The sequence below is a fragment of the Danio rerio genome, chromosome 6 (genome assembly GCF_052040795.2).
Source record: "Danio rerio strain M-AB ecotype USA chromosome 6, GRCz13ab, whole genome shotgun sequence".
Lineage (NCBI taxonomy): Eukaryota > Metazoa > Chordata > Actinopteri > Cypriniformes > Danionidae > Danio > Danio rerio.
In genome coordinates this window covers 41,145,851-41,163,960 of record NC_141026.1, presented here as the reverse complement: position 1 = coordinate 41,163,960, position 18,110 = coordinate 41,145,851, and the positions used below count along the sequence as shown (strand labels likewise).

The following is an 18,110-nucleotide window of genomic DNA, read 5'->3' as shown; positions in this document are numbered from 1 at the left end:
GCTTTAGTATGTGCTGTTGCATGTGTTCCTGTGTTTTCCACATGGTCTCTATGCCAGGCCTGGCATTCCTGCTGCGTGAGTCTGTTTCTGTCTGTTGTCGTAGCTAATGAAGGTTTATGAAACCCTGACAGCATCTCTGTCCCGTCCGGCATACAGGCATATTCTCGCTTACCTCTGTTTACTTGCATTTATGACCTGCATGTGCCTAAATGTCACAACGGTTGCAAAGTCGAGCAGTGTTGTGTAGTTAGTATTTATTGCGAAGGAACCATAGTTACATGATGGTTGGAGAAGTATCACCATAGCTACATGTTATTCAGTTACTTTAGCATGAGCAATGTATGTTACACAATAACCACCACTGGCAGCATGGTATGGAATATGCTAATCTGTGGTTCTCCTCAACGACTTTGCTCTAGGTTTTTGTATGCGAGCTTAACATGTGCTTGCATTAGAAACTGCTGTCTTATATATGGGATAAATGAATGGATCATCCAAAAATACTTCATTTTTTTTTCTCATGGGGTTTTAAACGGTTTTGAGTTTCTTTTTTTATGTTAAACACATAACAATACAGTATATGTTGAAGAATATAATGGTTGCTGGTGCCCATCGATTTCCATAGTAGGTAACAAATGGGTGCCAGCAACCAGCATTTTATATATGAAATATGTTCTTTCCTGTTCAACAGAAGAAGGAATGAAGAAAGAGGTGTTATTAGCCAGTTTATATAGGGTTTGCAAACAGTCTATGTGGGGTACATTTAAACAAATTAAATTAATTATGTTTAACCTAATTTGTTTGTTTAATTCCAGTCCATATCAATTTTTTGCAACCACTTACCTTAAAAGTGCAGTAAGTTTGACACCCTGTGGTTGAACTAGGTAATGCACGCCTGGTTCAAAACGCACACAAGCTCAGGTTGCCAGATTAAAGACCCCAACAAAAGTGAGCCTGACTAATGGTTGATTTAAGGCTGATTTAAGCCATGTTCTAAATTATAGCAACGGCACGCCATAGAAGGAGTATTTTCCATATTAAAAGGAGTTTTTGCTTTTATTAACACCTGAAATTTATATTTTAGAAACTGCCTTTATTTCTTGCAGCTAAATGACGGAAAAGTGACAATAATTATCTAAGGTACACCTCATGTGCTTTATTTAGTGTTAAATGCTAATAATGTTAGTTTGATTGCCATTTTACATGACATTTATTGCCATATGCTGAAAACAGCAGCAGATAGTTCACCTCAGATCTTGAAAATAAAATAAACTGTTTGAAATTGAACTTCAGAACTGTGACGCAGTGTAAACTAACACATATCAGTGATTCAGCATGAGCATTTAATATTTTTAGAGGTATAGTATTTTTTATAAATTATCAACCTTAGCATTTTGTTGAGTGCAGTTAGTGCACTATTCTGTGCATTTTAATAGCTGTATTTAAATTTCTGTTGTGTTTCATCTGGTGCAAACTGCCAAACTGCTGTTGTTAGGTAACGAGGTTACAATGTAATCTGCTCGCCTGGGGCCTCATGTACGAAGACTTGCGTGGAAATCTTACTAAAACATTGCGTACGCACAAAGCTGTAAATGGATAGAAACACTGCGTACGCCGAATCTCACGCATATTCTTTTGTACATCTGAATGAACGTGAAACTGAGCGCAACATGCACGAGCACATAACCCCTCCCTGCCTCCTCCCCCGTATGAATATGCTAATGACTATGCTAATGGCAAAACCCAACGAAAAAGCAATGTCAAAAGCAAGCAAAAGAGAAACTTTGAACAGAATGTGAATTGGAGGTACTGCTTTCGGAGGTAGACCGGAGAAAAGCGGTGTTATTTGCAAGTTTGTTCTCTGGAATTAACAACAAAAGAAAAAAATAGAGTGGGAGAGTTTAGCTGATGCGGTTAACACAGTTGGGTCTGAATATCGCACTGAGTGCATTAAAAAAAAGAAATAGTGTGGTTTATATCTGTAAAATGTTGCAGTACTCTTAACAGTTTCAGTGGCGCTACTCGTTAGACGCATGTGATCATGAATTGATACGTTCGAGCATGAACTCGGCTCGAATCCAGCGTCTGATGAACTCTTTCTTGTTTTTTCCCCCCCGCTACATATCAGATTTTGCCAACTATTTATCACGAGAAAGACAAGTAGGAATCATCAATAAGTTCATATCAATAAGCATCATATTTTATTTGCACATTTATTGAATGGAAATGTTTCTGATTCACGCATGCAAATTCATCTTCAGATAGTGTCTTTATAGCAATGTGCGTGCAGTAGATCGCTCAGATTACATTGGGAAAACAGGCGACTGCTGCAAATTGTGCTTTAACGTTTAGCTAGTCAAATGTATGGTATGGAAACCTTATATACCTGCTGAACCCGTCTCATACAGCTGCCATTGCAAGGCTCAGACACTTTGTAGAGAGGAATTTAACACAACTGCCTCTAGGAGTCGCCAATGGAAACAAAACAGACACGCACAAAAAATGTGCGTACGCCTGCCAGAAAGCTGCCGTGAAGCTGCGCACATTCCCACATTCAGTTGTTAGTAAATCCAAACGTGAGCGATTCTGAGCGTGAAACCTGGCGTACGCAAAGTTTTTGTGCGTACGCAGCGTTGATACATGAGGCCCCTGATGTTTACATTCGCAATATTTATGTTATTCTATAATTAATAACCACTTCATGTGGAACTCTGAATCTGCATCTCATTTCGGGGCTGTAACTTTCCATTGGAGGTCTCATTTCAGTTACAGATCCACACTTTGAGAGCCTTCCTGACTGAAGGAATGAAATATGCAGTTTTCCACCAAGGCAACCCGAGGTGCTGAAATTTAATTGGCTAAAGTGGCAGTGTGTGTGTTAAAAGAACCAAAACAAAGACAGAAGTTCTGGCTCGTAACAGGCATTTTCAAAGCAAAATATTTGACTTTAGCTTTGTTTTTCTGATAAACAGCAATGTTCACTAGGCATGTTACTTAAATATCTGCAAACATATTATGATATTTTTATGCTTTAGAAGAGTCAGAAACTTACAGCACCGTTAAAAAAAATTATGAATCCAAAAAATCTTTTTCAGTCTACAAAACATGAATGTAAAATATCGTACAGACATTTTTATTTGGATTATTTTTAAAGGAGATCAACTCTTGGAATATAGTCAAATCACGATTCACTTTTGATCACATATAGCAGTTGTGCATGTTATTCTTCTCTGGTTTAGTCATACTGCCTGTACCTCATGTTCTTTTATATGATAAACAGGCCATTGCACTCACAACCAGGTCATCCCGAAGAAGGACAATCTTTCTCATACACCTTGGCCTACATTCTTGTTAGTGCTTAGTGATGCTTTGGTTCTCTCAATCATTAACTCGGTACAACCTTAAAGGGCATCAGGATCGTACATATAGTGAGGCCCGAGTCAAAGTGTCAGTCATGCCGTCTTCACATGTCTGACCCTAAAATATCCCAGGTGTTGTCAGATTTCCTAAGATGCTGTGTGGCATCGGATGAAATATTAACCTGAGCACCCAATTAAGACGCATTTAACATTTTCTGAAAGTCTCTTATCTGCCTTATGCTATGTCCACGTTGATAACAAGAGCCATATAGAGAGGCAAACGAAGAGTGGAGATGTGGCATGTGCACAGTCCAAAATTTCAACAAAACACACACTGCGCACACACGGTTAATGATTTTGGAGACTTGTGAAAGCAAGGACTAAATTTATCTTGCAATGCGCTTTTTCAGAAGAGAACAAAAATGTTGTGCTCGTGTTAGATTTTCTGGTAAATAGTGTTTTTAAATGAGTTTCCTGGGAACTGCCAAATGGATTCTTGTTTTTGCAGTGGAGTAAAAAATTAAAAAGGTAATTGTGACTTTTTACCTAAAAGCAGGGTTTCTTCTCAGAATCATGAGTTAATGTCTCACAGTTCTGACATTTTTGTTTCTCCCAATTATAATTTTAGTCTGAGTAAACATTAGTTGCAAGGTAAACTCAGTAAGTATTTTTTTGGTGAAAAGTAATAATTTAAACTTCCAGCAGTTTTTTTTTTTTTTGCACAATTTACACTTTAGGCCCACACTGAATTTTTTAGCCAGTCATTGACTACGATTACATGGTAACCAGTATTCCAATCATTGGCCTTAATCTGAATAAGATGATAATATGATAAGGTGTTTACATGAATTGCCTTTTGAATGTTCCTTTCATGATCCCATTTTACATGTTATGACGCACAGTTCGATTGATGCTATTGCATCACCACGCTATCCACATTTCCTCCGGACTTGCATGTAATTTCGGCAGTTTTGTATTTTTATTTTTCGACTAACTGCAGTTTTTTCTGTTTGACTTTGATTCAGAAACATTTAATTCATTTCCCCCCTGACAAACTGAGGTATTGGATGCGAGTATGAAGTAAAGACTGGTGAAAGAGTGTTGTTTTTAATAGAAATTGATACCGCACGGCGTATAAAAAAAGAAAATGAAAAAAAACTCAGCATTTCATCATGCGGGAGTCTGTGGTCTTTCGCTGACTCGATAGGTGCAGTGAAAAGTGTCAAACAGCAGTGTGTGTATAGACTATCCTGTCGCAAAATGCGGCAAAAATCCTACTCAACAATAATAGTTTAAGGCGTTCACATGTCTGAACTGCATTTTAAAACTGTGACTTAAATCAGCATACTCCACCTGTCTTAATTCAGTCTCTGTTTAGTTCGATTATGACCTTAATCAGATTAAATTAATCAAAAATCACTGTTTACATGGTAGACTCAAAGTATTTTCTTAATCGTTCCAGTTTTTAAGTTAATTTCAGTAATTATATTGACTAATATGAAAATGCTCATATGATTTATTTACAATACAGTTTGTAAAGTAATATTTTCAGTCTTTTAATAGATATATTATATGAGAGACTTGCTTTGTTTACCATATAAGTGGATCTAACTGGATTTGCATTGTAAACTTAATAAAATAAAAGTTAAAAAAGCATATTTTTCAAATTTTATTCGATACTCCCAAAATCATTCTGCATAAATCTGCAGATATTTTTAAACAAAATTCTGCACAGAAATGGCAAAAAATGTTAGCAGATTCTGTCTGGCCCTAGAACCCTGTCTCAATATTCAATATATCAACTTATAGTACAACACATGGAAGTAACCTCAAGTTTTGGTGATGTTTATAAATGCATAAAAAAAATGTTGGCAACAATTTAGCTGATTGCACATCTCTATTGCAGGTGTTAGTGTGGTGAAATACACTATAGTATTTACTTTAATGTGTTATATTATTTTTATTGTATTTTTATGTAAATTTCTTGATAATACAGAATTTCTGTTTTTTTGTAACCGGTTACTTTCAATAGGATGTTATCTGGCTTTATATAACAAGTGACATAAAATGGTTTTAAAATGACGATAATATAATTTAAATAAATGATAGATTTTTTTGCAATATTGTAACTGGCCTATTTATGACTCATTATTCTTACAGCTTTGATTTGCAACGTTGTATCTGGCACTTTTGAATTCTAACCCACAATTACTGCATATTAATGCATATTGCACAGTTCTGAAAAAAAGCGTTGTTTTTGGGTAAACTCTTAAAACAAGTGTTTGAGGAAAACGTCACGATTGCATGATTTAAATGCTGACTATTTACCCTTGCTCTAATTTTATTTCTCAATATTAAGTTAACATCTTTACTATTTACTGGTTTACATCAGAATTGCAAGTTTGCAGCCCCCATGCATGTTTTTACTTATGAACCTGCAATAGCAGATTTTCATCTCATTTCTAAGAAAGAAGTTTGAGTGGTGAGATCTAAACACGAGAAAGTGTATGACATACAATCAGACGTCTCAGAAATAAAGTCATAATTGTGAGATATTTATAACTTTGACGGGGAAATCAGACTGAATTTTGAGATAAAGCTTTTTATCAATTTAAATCTTGTGGCCACACAAATATGGTCTAAGCTCCCGTTTTTTTTTCTTCTAAAGTTAACTTAATTGTAGTTTATTGAATGTAACTTGGAGTATTTCTCATAATATTAGTTAATGAGGACTATATTGTGTAGAAAGTCTAATCAATCATACCTACAGTTCACTTCACCACGTCTACTTTATTATTTAACACATTTTTTTCCACAGGCTGTTGGGGAAATTAGGTGTAATGCAGCATAATGAAACTCAATGCCTTTTTTTCTTCTACCGATATATGAATGCTTGAGTAAGCTTGTATAAAGTAAAATGTCATTAGTTTTGCTGAATTAAATACCAGCTTCTTTTTCTTAAATAATCACAGACATGTTTAACAATTGTTTTTTAGTTACTTACTCGCAAGCTCAAATTTCACCTCACATACATTTATTTTTTTGTATCATTGTTTAATTATTAATTTCTATTTCGCATATTATATAATTTAGATTCAGTCTCTTTTTAAAGACATCTGAATATTGACAAGCAATCATTATCATCCGCGCGAAAGCCAAGAAAAACAACAACAGCGTCCATCTGCAGGTTACCTTCAAAAATATGCACATAAGTAGTGCCATGTTTATGGCCGACAGCCAGCTAAATCTTCACAAACGGGCATTGCAAATGTTTCACACATTTGGAATAGATGAATAAATGAACAGCCCAATTTAGATAAATGCATCATTATGTGCTGAAGTGTTTTGAAATGCTTTTATTGGTGTGAGTTTTCAGCGTGCATTAGAGTCATTTGAGAACTTTCTCTTGAAGAGGTCACGGCGTGAGGGCGTGCACCACAAAAAAAACACAAAAAAACCTGGTATTTCTGTAGCCGTATGAAGCTTTCAGCATATTTTCCAGCAGAGAGATCTTGTGTTCGGACAGAGGAGCCCACAAAAGCTTTTCTTTTTACCTCAAAGTAGGAATTTCCTCATAACTTACTGAGTGAAAACAGGAAAAACGTGACATCACCCTTAATGCTGAAGTGTGTTTATTTGCGTTTGCTCTGTTCCTGTTTGTACACATGGAGTGGTGATGACCTTTCGCATAGATCTCCTCTTTATTGCTGATCACTTTTATTATGACAGCGAGAGGGTTAATCTAGTGCTCTTATCGCGCGCACACATTTATTGTGACAATATTCTTATCACCTGATGCTTTTTAGCTGTTTGACTTGGCGTGTCACTTTGACCTCTGACTCATTTCGGCAAGGCTGTTGTTCAGTGCGGGCTGTAATGATTTAATGTTTGTGTGTGTGTGCTGACCTTGTTCTTTTTTTAAAAAAGAAGGCTTACGATGTATATATTGAAACTGACATCTGTTTGTTTTCATTTGTCTCCTACAACCGCTCCAGTTTAGCCCCTTCCTCGGTGGCGTAGCACTGATAGCTAATTAATATTCTCCTCAATCTCGTACGCTCTTTATCAATGCGCATACATTAGTGATGCTTATATAAGGAACGCAGTTTTTTTTCTTCTGTCATTCACTTTATGATACCGGTCTCAAGGCTTTAATCAGAATGATTTACTGTTCTATTAGGGGATTGTTAATTATTTAACACTTGCTGCATGAAGAACGTCACTTATGATTTGTGGCTTTGTTGTGTTGAAGAAATCGAGAATTTCCTTTTGCTTTGTTTGATTTGGATGTGGATGTGTTTTGAGGTCTGCTTAAAATACACCACCGGTCACAAGCTTTATTATTAAAGAAGTATTAAGATGTTTTGAAAGAAGTCTATTATGATTTGATCTAAATATGCAGCAAAGCCGTGATCTTATTACAGTTTAAAAGAGCTGTTTTCTATTACAATCTCTTCTAAATATAAGTTATTTTCGGGATGTTAAAGCAGGTTTTCAGCAGCCCTTAGTTTTTTCTTTTGAAATTCTTCTATTATGCTTATTTGTGGGTTTTTACACTGATAAAAAGCTTTCATTCATCCAGTTAAAAACATTTAGGGTAATGGTTTCTCATCTACATTTTATCACTTGACCCAATAAAAAAGAAGTAATTTGCCTTAAACAATATTTTCTATCTCCATGAGAACAATTTTATATAGCCTGCTACTAGTGGTGTAACGGATCACAAATCTCACGGTTTAGATCACACTATTTTTTTTTATGTCATGGATCGGACCATTGTTCAAGTGTATCTGTCTGCAGACTGGAAGATGGGGGCGTAAAATGAATGGGCGTACATGTAGTAAGTTAGAGGCGTAACTTGCAGTTATTGAGATCTCATTAAACCAGGCGAGATATCACAGCAAGATGGCGGAAATACTTACCAGAGAACATTTTCATCAATTGTTTTCGTGGGTTTTCGCCAAATTTATCCACAACCTATTCAGTTGATATATTATTTTATTCTTTCATTTAGCAACTACACCATGCAACTCCACTCGCTGACTTTGTCTGTTTTGTCATGACAGTTAGCCTACTCTGCGTTGCCCACTGTGGTTGCAAATAACAGTACAGTGGTGAGAGTGTCAAGTATGAAAGGCTCTGCAACTCGCGGCTGTAGGTTGATTACTATGATGGTTGGGTTTAGGGTTGTGGAAGGTGTAGACGTTAATAACAATGATTGGGTTTTGGTTTAAAGAAGGTAAAGATGTTAATAGCTGTGATGGTTGGGGTAGTTGTAAACATTAGTAACTATGATGGTTGTGTTTAGGTTTGGGGAAGGTGTAGACATTAGTAACGATGACGGTTGGGTTTAGGGTTGTGGTAGGTATAGACGTTAATGACTGTGATGGTTGGGTTTGTGTGTGGAATAGGTGTAGACGATGGTAACGATGATGGTTGGCTTTAAGGTTGTGGTAGGTATAGATGTTAATAGCTGTGATGGTTGGGGTAGTTATAACATTAGTAACTATGATAGTTGGGTTTAGGTGTGGAGTAGATGTAGACGTTAATAACGATGATGGTTGGGTTTAGGGTTGTGGTAGGTATAGACGTTAATAGCTATGATGGTTGGGTTTAGGTGTAGAGTAGGTGTAGACGTAAAAAAAAACTGATGTACAGCGCCATTTTGAGGACAACATAGTTTTGTCATGTTCTCATAACTTCAAGTTATGCCTCTAACGTACTACAAGTTACACCCCTAAGGCCCCTTTGTGTTACGCTCCTGTCTTGCAGTCCGCAGACAGACCCTACTTCTATTATTCAGATCACCAAAAAGGAAGGAGACAAATGTCATTTTCTTTCCATTTATACAAAACTATTACTGCCAAAACCATTAGTTTTACAAACAGAACTTTAAACCTGTCATTTTAATAAAAATAAAAGTCAAGAAAGAACCAGCTGAAAAAAAGCAAATATTCAATATGAAAAATGATCTTTGCTACTGTCGCTGATGGTGCTAAATATAGAAATTGAGCATCTTGTACAACAGATCATATTTATTTTTAATTCATGATTCAACAATTCACACATAAAACTTCATGTTTCATTATCTGTGGATCTTTTTGAAATACTATACAGTGACATCATTTTGATGGTTGTTTTTCACCACCCATTGGTTCCACATTCTAATTGCTACAACATTCACCTGCATCAATTTCCATTAAACTGTGATTTTAATCTTTACCATAAACATCAGTGTTTATATCTGAACTATAACCTGTTCTCCCAGTACTAAAACTGAAGTGTAAAAACTGAATCTTTCTCGATCAAAAGATTCGAGATTTGAATGCAGCACTTTAAAGGATTAATAAACATGCAAATCATTATCATCATCATGTTGCGCAGGTTTGAATTGAGATCACGATCTTTTAATGTTTAATTTTGCAGCTTTACACTGAATGCAATAATGCAGGCTAAACAAACAGTGACAGAAAACACCTTTAATTAGTAACCTAAGAAAGCATTTAGGTCCCGCCACAACTTTTTCCATCATCGTCATATTTTACAGGGAAACCAAAATGCTTTCATACACAAGATTTGAACGACACGGGAGGCGATCTCTCTGCAACTGTTAAATGTTGGATTAATTCACAAGTTCAAAAATGTTATTAATCCTTAGGTCCCGTGCGTTGCAAACTCAGGGTTGTGATCAATTATGATTTGTTACACCCCTACCTGCTACAAAACATATTTGTCTTGTTGAAGAAAGTCAATTAATTTAAATCCTATTTTGTTCTAAACAAGAAGATATAACTTTAATCAAAACAACAAACACAATGTTCATTCATCCAATAAAAAAAACTAGGGTTATGGTTTCACTTCTAAATTTGATCACTTAAGCCACAGGTGTCAAACTCAGTTCCAAAAGGGCCGCAACTCTGCACAGTTTAGTTCTAACCCTAATTAAACACACCTGATCAAACTAATTGAGTCCTTTAGGCTTGTTTGAAACCTACAGGTAAGTCTGTTGGAGCAGGGTTGGAACTAAACTGTGCAGGGCTTCGGCCCTTTTGGAACTGAGTTTGACACCCCTGAATTAAGCCAATGAAAAAAAACATTTGCCTTAATATTGTTTTAAGTCTAGGAAAGTACAAGGCATATTGAGCTTTTGTTTAATATACACATGCACTTAATATTTTACATTGGTCAAAAATAACAATTCTTAGTTAGGCTCTTAATCAAAAACATTTAAATTAGACTATGTTTTGAGGTTAAAATATCCTACTAGAAATATAAAACACGTAATATTAAACTGAAATGAGCGATACATTTTTAATTGGATGAAGTACTGCTTGATTTTTTTTTTTCATTGTATCAGTTCTTGTCGCTGCTCAATTATTAAAAATGGTTTTTAGTTTTATGGATGTTCAAAGCAGTTCCTGATGCTTAATCTTTTGATTTGTAATTTTCAAGAAGAATAGAGAGCTCAAAAGAGCAGCATTTATTCTTTGGGAACGTCATACTGTTACTCTTTGTCAAGACTGAAAAAAGCTTTACTTTTTTTCCTCACTCCAAACTTTGTAATGGTTTGCAATCTTGCAAAAGCAGCTCATACAGTTGGATGTTAAAAGGATCATGACCTAAAAAAATTCTTTATGCTTCTCTGACATTCACTGAAAATGGTAAACAATAAATTGAAAGTAATAGGCTATTTGTCCTGTTCTGGCTGCCCTCATCAGAATGCACTTGTTGAATTGTAGACTAGGTACTGTGTCTATTATGTACCCAAGTGGCACATTTACACAACCTGTTGTTTTGGCAGATGCTAACAAGAAAAGTTTTAATTCTGACACAGAAGGTGTTTCTCCAGCACAGTGACTAGACATGGGCCGGTGTAAGATTCTGACGGTATGATAACCATGGGTTAAAACATTGCGGTTTCATGTATTGTGATCACTCCTCTTAAATGTGTTCTTTTTAAATGTCTGAGTAAAAAACAACTTTATTTCCCCTTTAATCACAACACAGTTGAACGCAAAAGAAGATATTTTGAAGAATGTTAGAAACCTGTAACCAATGACTTCTATAGTATTAGTTTTTCCTACTATAGAAGTAAACATTTATAGAAGAAAACAAAGAAACTCGAATGTGTTTGTGACAAGTGAAGGTTGAGAAAAAAACTGAACTTTCATTTTTGTGTGAAGGATCCCTTCAAAAGGACGGTTGATTAAAAAAAAACAGAGGAAGTCAATTAAAAAAATAATTCACCCAAAAATGTTAATATATTAACCTCAAGTGGCTAATTTAAAAAAAAAAAAAAAAACGGAATGTGTTTGACAAGTGAAGGTTGAGTGAAAACTGACAGAACTTTAATTTTTGGGTGAAAGATCCCTTCAAAAGGACAGTTGATTTAAAAATAAAACTAAGAAGGGTTACATGTTTTAACATTTTTTCAAAATAACTTATTTTCTGATCAAATGAGACAGAATTTTCGTTTGTGGGTGAACTATCCCTTTAAGATGTGTTTTTGTCAGTCCCACAATAAGTGGACAATGCCACGTTTGAGCTTATTGAGCATTTGACCTTTTGACCTCTTTCCAGAGGTAGTCGAAAACACATTCAACTGGTTTGCTTTCATAATCGCTCATGTGGCTGAATGGGTTCGAGCTGCCACTGCCGACTGACCTCATTCTTAAACATTATGGGATGTGGATGTGTTTGAAATGCTTTAGCTAGACAGGATTTAAACTTTGCTGTCTGAAATCGTAAGATTGATTTGAAGCTGAAGAAATGTAGAAAGAGCAATGTTCTAGCAGTCCTTATTCTAATAGAAACCCACAGTGCTGGTTTGCTGCAGAAATGAAAGCAGTGGCTCTTCATATCTTTTCCTGTCAGCTCTTTTTTCCTTCATATGTAAATTTTGTGGGTTTATTTCACAGTATTAGATTGAAATAGCACAAAATGCATGTATCTGGACATCCCAAATTAAGTTACGGAAGTAGTTGAATATGGACGACATAGTTGTAAGTGAGAAGTCACTCAAAAATGAAAAATTGCTCCCCCTCAAGTGCTTTCAAACCTTTATGAATTTCTTTATTTGTTGAACACAGGAGAAGATATTTTAAAGAAAGCTGGAAACCTGTAACCATTGACTTTTATAGTAGGAAAAACAAATACAATACTATTGAAATCAATGGTTACAGGTTTCCAGCAGTCTTCAAAATGTCATCTTTTGTGTTCGACAGAAGAAACTCAAAGTTTTAAAACCAGTAAAGGGTGCGTACATGACCAATAGGGCTGTGCGATTAATCGAAATCGAATTGCGATTTAAAACGTTGTGATTAGCTAATTGCAAGAAGCTGCGGTATGAAATGAATATATGTATTATTTTAATTCCCCCACCCAGAGCAAATGCGTGACTTCTGGCTGTGTGTGACAGTCTTACTAGCCAATTGAGTAGCACACTTTCATTCTGCCCAATCAGAATCATGCAACTATGCCCACTATAAAAACAAACAAACAAACAGAAAAGTGAAGACGAGTGGGATGATGGCACCTACTGCTTCATAAGCATTAACAGATTAATTAATATTAAAAAACAGCATGTCGGTAATATGGGAATACTTTGGTTTCACAGACACCAAACAAAAAGGTAATTTGTAAGAGCTGTCGCAGAATTGTTGCCAGCACCAGGAAATACAACAACCAGCACTTAAAAAAGCACCACAGGTGGCTATATGAGGAGCGTCTTGCTAAAAAGTCAACGAAAGTTTTGCCAGAGACACTTAATCTAGTAGCAAGCAACAGCAATGTACAATTTGTAGTTGTGTGCGGCTGTTATACCATATGAAAACACATCACAAAGGCACCAGGAGATAATTAACGCCATAACTCACAACCTTGCTAAAGACATGGTGCCTTTTAATACAGCGACCAAAGAGGGACTGAAAACCCCCTTCAGGAGTTATACACTTCCATCTCACACATATTTTAGCCATTTTGCAGTGCTACAGCTGTGCGTTGAATGTTGTGATATTTTGTGTAGCATCTGTGATAGTTATTTTGTTTTTAGACAATATAAGCTACAGAAAAGCTCTTATCAGCCATGTTTGTTTGCTGAGTGTTCTGTATTTTTATAGTTCTTACTTTTTTGTTACTATATTAGAGTTGAACTTATGGTCACTTTATTTGTGCTTATTGTTTGCTCTAGAGAAAAAATATAATGTTTCATTTCTGAATATTTAAAAACAAGTTTATAAAATCTTTTCAGTTTCTTTTTTGTAACTAACACTCACTTCATTTTAGCAGTAAGAAACAGATACAGATTATTGAGCTGAAGCTTAATTACAAAATTAAATTGCAAATCAAATCCAAATCACAATGTCAAAAAAAAAGCGCAATTGGATGTTTTCCCCAAATCAAACAGCCCTAATAACTGATTATTTTTTTATTTTATTTTTTACTTATTTTATTTTGATGATGAACTCACTTTACTACCAATTGTTAACATGTTATAATAACAACTCATGATAGAATAATATTTACATGAGCAATATCACACGAGTAGCAGTGCGATATGACTTTATATCAGCAGTGGTGGAAGGCGTGCGTTGGTTTGAGGCCGCAGGTCGAGTTCCTTAGTGTCCCACCAGTGCTGTTATACAGACACATTGCTCTGCTACAAGTGTGATATTGCTTTCATAACACTTCGATGACATAATCGTCTGTGTAAAAAAGAAATTTAAACATGGAGAGTCTAAAAACCCCTTTTTTTATGAGGAACTACTTTCTTCCATCACTCATTCACATATGCAGCTGACTGTCAGAACAGCAGAAACCCTTGCTACTCCACAAATGTCACATTAGAGCTAGTATTTGAATGATTCTCTAGCGTAATGTCTAAAGTGATGACAAAACAAGTAATTTTTGCTCCCATTTTAAGATTATAGGGCTGAACAGCATGAAAAGCCATCAATCTACAGAGATTTTCCTGTATTTGTTTCGCAGTCAGGATTTCATACGAAAAAGCCAAGTCAAAGCAAATTTCTACCAGATTACTACGGTACAAACACAGCACTACAACATCCAAAGGAGAGAGAGATCAACTTAGAATGACACTGACCTGTTTTATAATGATTTATTCAGCTGTAGTTTGAAATTTAAGTTGAGAAATAGCTGAATTTTTCTCTTTTGAGGGATTATTATGCGGTCTCTGTCGCTATCTTGTGGGGAAATATTAACCATCATGTTCTTTGGTCTGCTCAAACAGGCTGATGGCAGCCGATGCTCTGTCTCTCCAAAATTATAAATATTTAAAATAGGCACTGTCTGCATGGTTGCAATCTAAACAATGACATTCTCGACTAAAAAGCCTCAGTACATTATGTTGTCCAACAGCTGTTATATTTGTCAAGCTGTAGAGTGTCCTCTGCTTGTATCCGTATGTGGACGGAATAATACACAAGGGTGAAGAGGCTGTACGAGTGCTGTTTTTTTGCAGTATATCGTACAGCTGTTAGCCAATCAGATTCAAGAACCAGACAGAACTGTTGTATAAATTTAAATATTTGATCTATGCAGTCTCGAAACATTTAAAAATATAAAGCAGCTATATTCATTGCAGTCTTTTAATATGTATGTCGTCTTCTAGTCATCATTATTAAATGCTCAACTCTGTGTTTATGACTGTGTCTCCTCTTCCCTCGTCTGCTAGTGATGGAGTCAGCTGTCAGTACATCCACTCAAGTGCCAGATGAGTTCGACCGGAACGTTCCACGCATCTGTGGTGTGTGTGGAGACAAAGCTACTGGTTTTCACTTTAATGCCATGACCTGTGAGGGCTGCAAAGGCTTCTTCAGGTAAACGTGCACACACTTTTTCTCGTGCAATTTGGAATTCACACATTTGCACCAATGCTCATTAAGAAACACATTAACACATATAAGGTGTTAGCAGTGTGTGATACTGCCACTCTATTAATAGTGTATGTATGTGTGTTCATTAGGCGCAGTATGAAGCGGAAGGCCAGTTTTACCTGTCCTTTTAATGGAAGCTGCACCATCACTAAAGATAACCGTCGCCACTGCCAGGCCTGCAGACTCAAGCGTTGCCTAGATATTGGCATGATGAAAGAGTGTGAGTTACTTGCCAACATGACACATCTTGGAACACTGAACACAGGGAGCCAAGATATTCTTTGTTATTTTACGCTATAATTATAGTATAGATTTGAGTTAACCTGGAGTCTCAGTGGGTCATTTTTAATGGTCTTAAAGGGATAGTTCACCCCAAAAAAAGAATCATTTAATAATAAATAATGAATCATGTTCCAGACTTGGTGGACTTTCTTTCTTCTGTTGAATTTGAAGAAAGCTGGGAAATGTAATCATTGAAATCTATAGTAGTAGTTTGTACTATTATGGAAGTCAATGGTTACAGGTTTTCAGCTTCCTTGAAAATATATATTTTTAGCATTCAACAGAAGAAAGAAACCTATAATGGTTTGGAACCCCTTGAGGGTGAGATTACATATTCATTTTTGTGTGAAGGATCCCTTTATCCTCCTTTATGATCTCCTCCTTGTTGAACCCTACAAAGATATTTTGAAGAATGTTAGAAACTTGTAACCATTGACTTCCATAGTAGGAAAATCTTATACTATGGAAGTCAATGGTTACAGGTTTTCAACATATTTAAAAATATCTTTGTTTTGTGTTAAGTAGAAAAAGGGAAACTGGAATGTGTTTGTGACAAGTGAAGGTTGAGTAAAAAGTGATAGAATTTTCGTTTTTGGGTTAACTATCCCTTCATAAGGGGAGTTGATTTAAAACATTGTGAGGGATTAAATAAATTAAACAAATCACCCCAAAATTGTAATATACTTAATCTCAAGTGGTTTCATGCCTTTATAAGTTTCCTCTTTGTTGAACACTAAAGAAGATATTTTTAAGAATGTTAGAAACCTGTAACCATTGACTTCTATAGTACAAATTTTTTCTCCTATGGAAGTCAATGGTTACAGGTTTTCAACATTTTTCAAAATATCTTTTTTCGTGTTAAGCAGAAAGAGGAAACTTGAATGTGTTTGTGACAAGTGAAGGATGAGTAAAAACAGAATTTTAATTTTAAGGGGAGCTATCACTTTAGCAGGAGAGTTGATTTAAAAAAAACATAGAGGGAGTAAATAAACAAAAATTGTTCAACCAAAAATGTTAGTTTATGCTCAGCCCCAAGTGACTCGTCTTTCTGTTGAATGCAAAAGAAGATATTTTGAAGAATGTTAGAAACCGGTAACCATTGTCTTCCATAGTAAGATAAACAAATACTATGGAAGTCAAGGGTTACAGGTTTTCAACAGTTTTCAAAATAACTTATTTGTGTTATACAAAACAAGAAACTGGAATTTGTTTTTGACAAGTGAAGGTTGAGTAAGAATGACAGAACTTTAATTTTTGGCTGAACAATCTCTTCAAAAGGAGAGTTGATAAAAAATAAATGAGAGGGAGTAAATAAAAAAATTGTTCACACCAAAAATGTTAATATGCTCACCCTCAAATGGTTTCCTACCTTTATGAGTTTCCTCTTTCTGTTAAACACAAAATAAGGTATTTTGAAGAATGTTAGAAATCTTTAACCATTGTCTTGTATAATAGGAAAAATGAATACTATGTCAAATTACTTTTTTCGTGTTAAGCAGAAAGAGGAAACTGGAATGTGTTTGACAAATGATAGAATTGAGTAAAGGTTGTGTAAAAAAAATCAGAACTTTCATTTTGGCTGAACTATCCTTTCTAAAGGAGAGTTGATTAAAAAAAATGGAGAGGGAGTAAATAAAAAAATAATTCACGAAAAGATTTTAATATGCTCACCCTTAAGTGGATTCATACCATCATGAGTTTCCTCTTTGTTGAACACAAAAGAAGATATTCTGAAGAATGTTAGAAACCTGTAACCATTGACTTCCATAGTGAGATAAACAAATACTATGGAAGTCAATGATTACAGGTTTTCATTGTGTTCCAAAATAACTTATTTTCTGTTCAACAACAAAAAGAAGCTGATTTGTTTGTGACGAGTGTAGGTTTTGTACAAATCTACACTTTTCAGTTTTAGGTGAGCTACACCTTTAATGGCAAATTATGGATCTGGTGTTTGTAAGTCTCTTCCAAACAAAAGGGAGTAATATGATCCTTTCACTAAAGTTAAATAAAGGCTATTAGCAAAGTGATACTTTGTATAAGGAAGTAGTTGTGGTATTTGTGAGCAAACAATCCTACGTGGCGTTTTGTTTGCTAGTCATTTTGAAAGTGAAAGGTACTTCAATTGTGCGCTTCTAAACAGTCACTTCCCAGCAAGCATTTTTGTGTTTAATAAATGTCTAAACATAGACGTCTTGGTTAAACCAAGGCTAAATTTGGGCCGTCAGTGAAAATCTAATAGACTTTTAACAATATGCCAAAAATAACCCAGTCATCAATTAGACAGGAATGAATGACTGCACATGTGATAATCTATTTTTGGATTATTGTTCAACGTCTATTAAATTTTCTATGTTAAACACAAATTAGCTTGGTGGCTTGTTTTGAAGAGATTTCAGTACAAAGTATTGTTTGTATGTTGTCAATTTTAAAAACAATCATCACTCGCAGAGAGATAAGATAAAATTAATAAAAGTTATATGGAGGCAATATTTGATACCAATGTTTTATTTACCCCATCAATCGTAATATAACAGCTATAAACTTTAATGTTGGAACTATGTGCTTAAGGTCG

At 35.3% G+C, this 18,110-nt stretch overlaps 1 protein-coding gene across 4 annotated transcripts in view; it reads left to right on the top strand.

The window, feature by feature from the left end:
• Positions 1-18,110, top strand: part of vdrb (vitamin D receptor b) — a 53,282-nt gene that overhangs the window by 14,019 nt on the left and 21,153 nt on the right. For all 4 annotated transcript variants that reach the window (XR_015492813.1, XM_087255780.1, XM_087255779.1 and 1 more), the window contains 2 exons: positions 15,052-15,196; positions 15,343-15,473. Coding sequence is in view for 3 of the 4 variants with exons in the window: in XM_087255779.1 (XP_087111905.1) it covers positions 15,052-15,196; positions 15,343-15,473 (276 nt within the window). In the remaining variant the exon portion in view is untranslated. The remainder of the gene's footprint in view (positions 1-15,051; positions 15,197-15,342; positions 15,474-18,110) is intronic.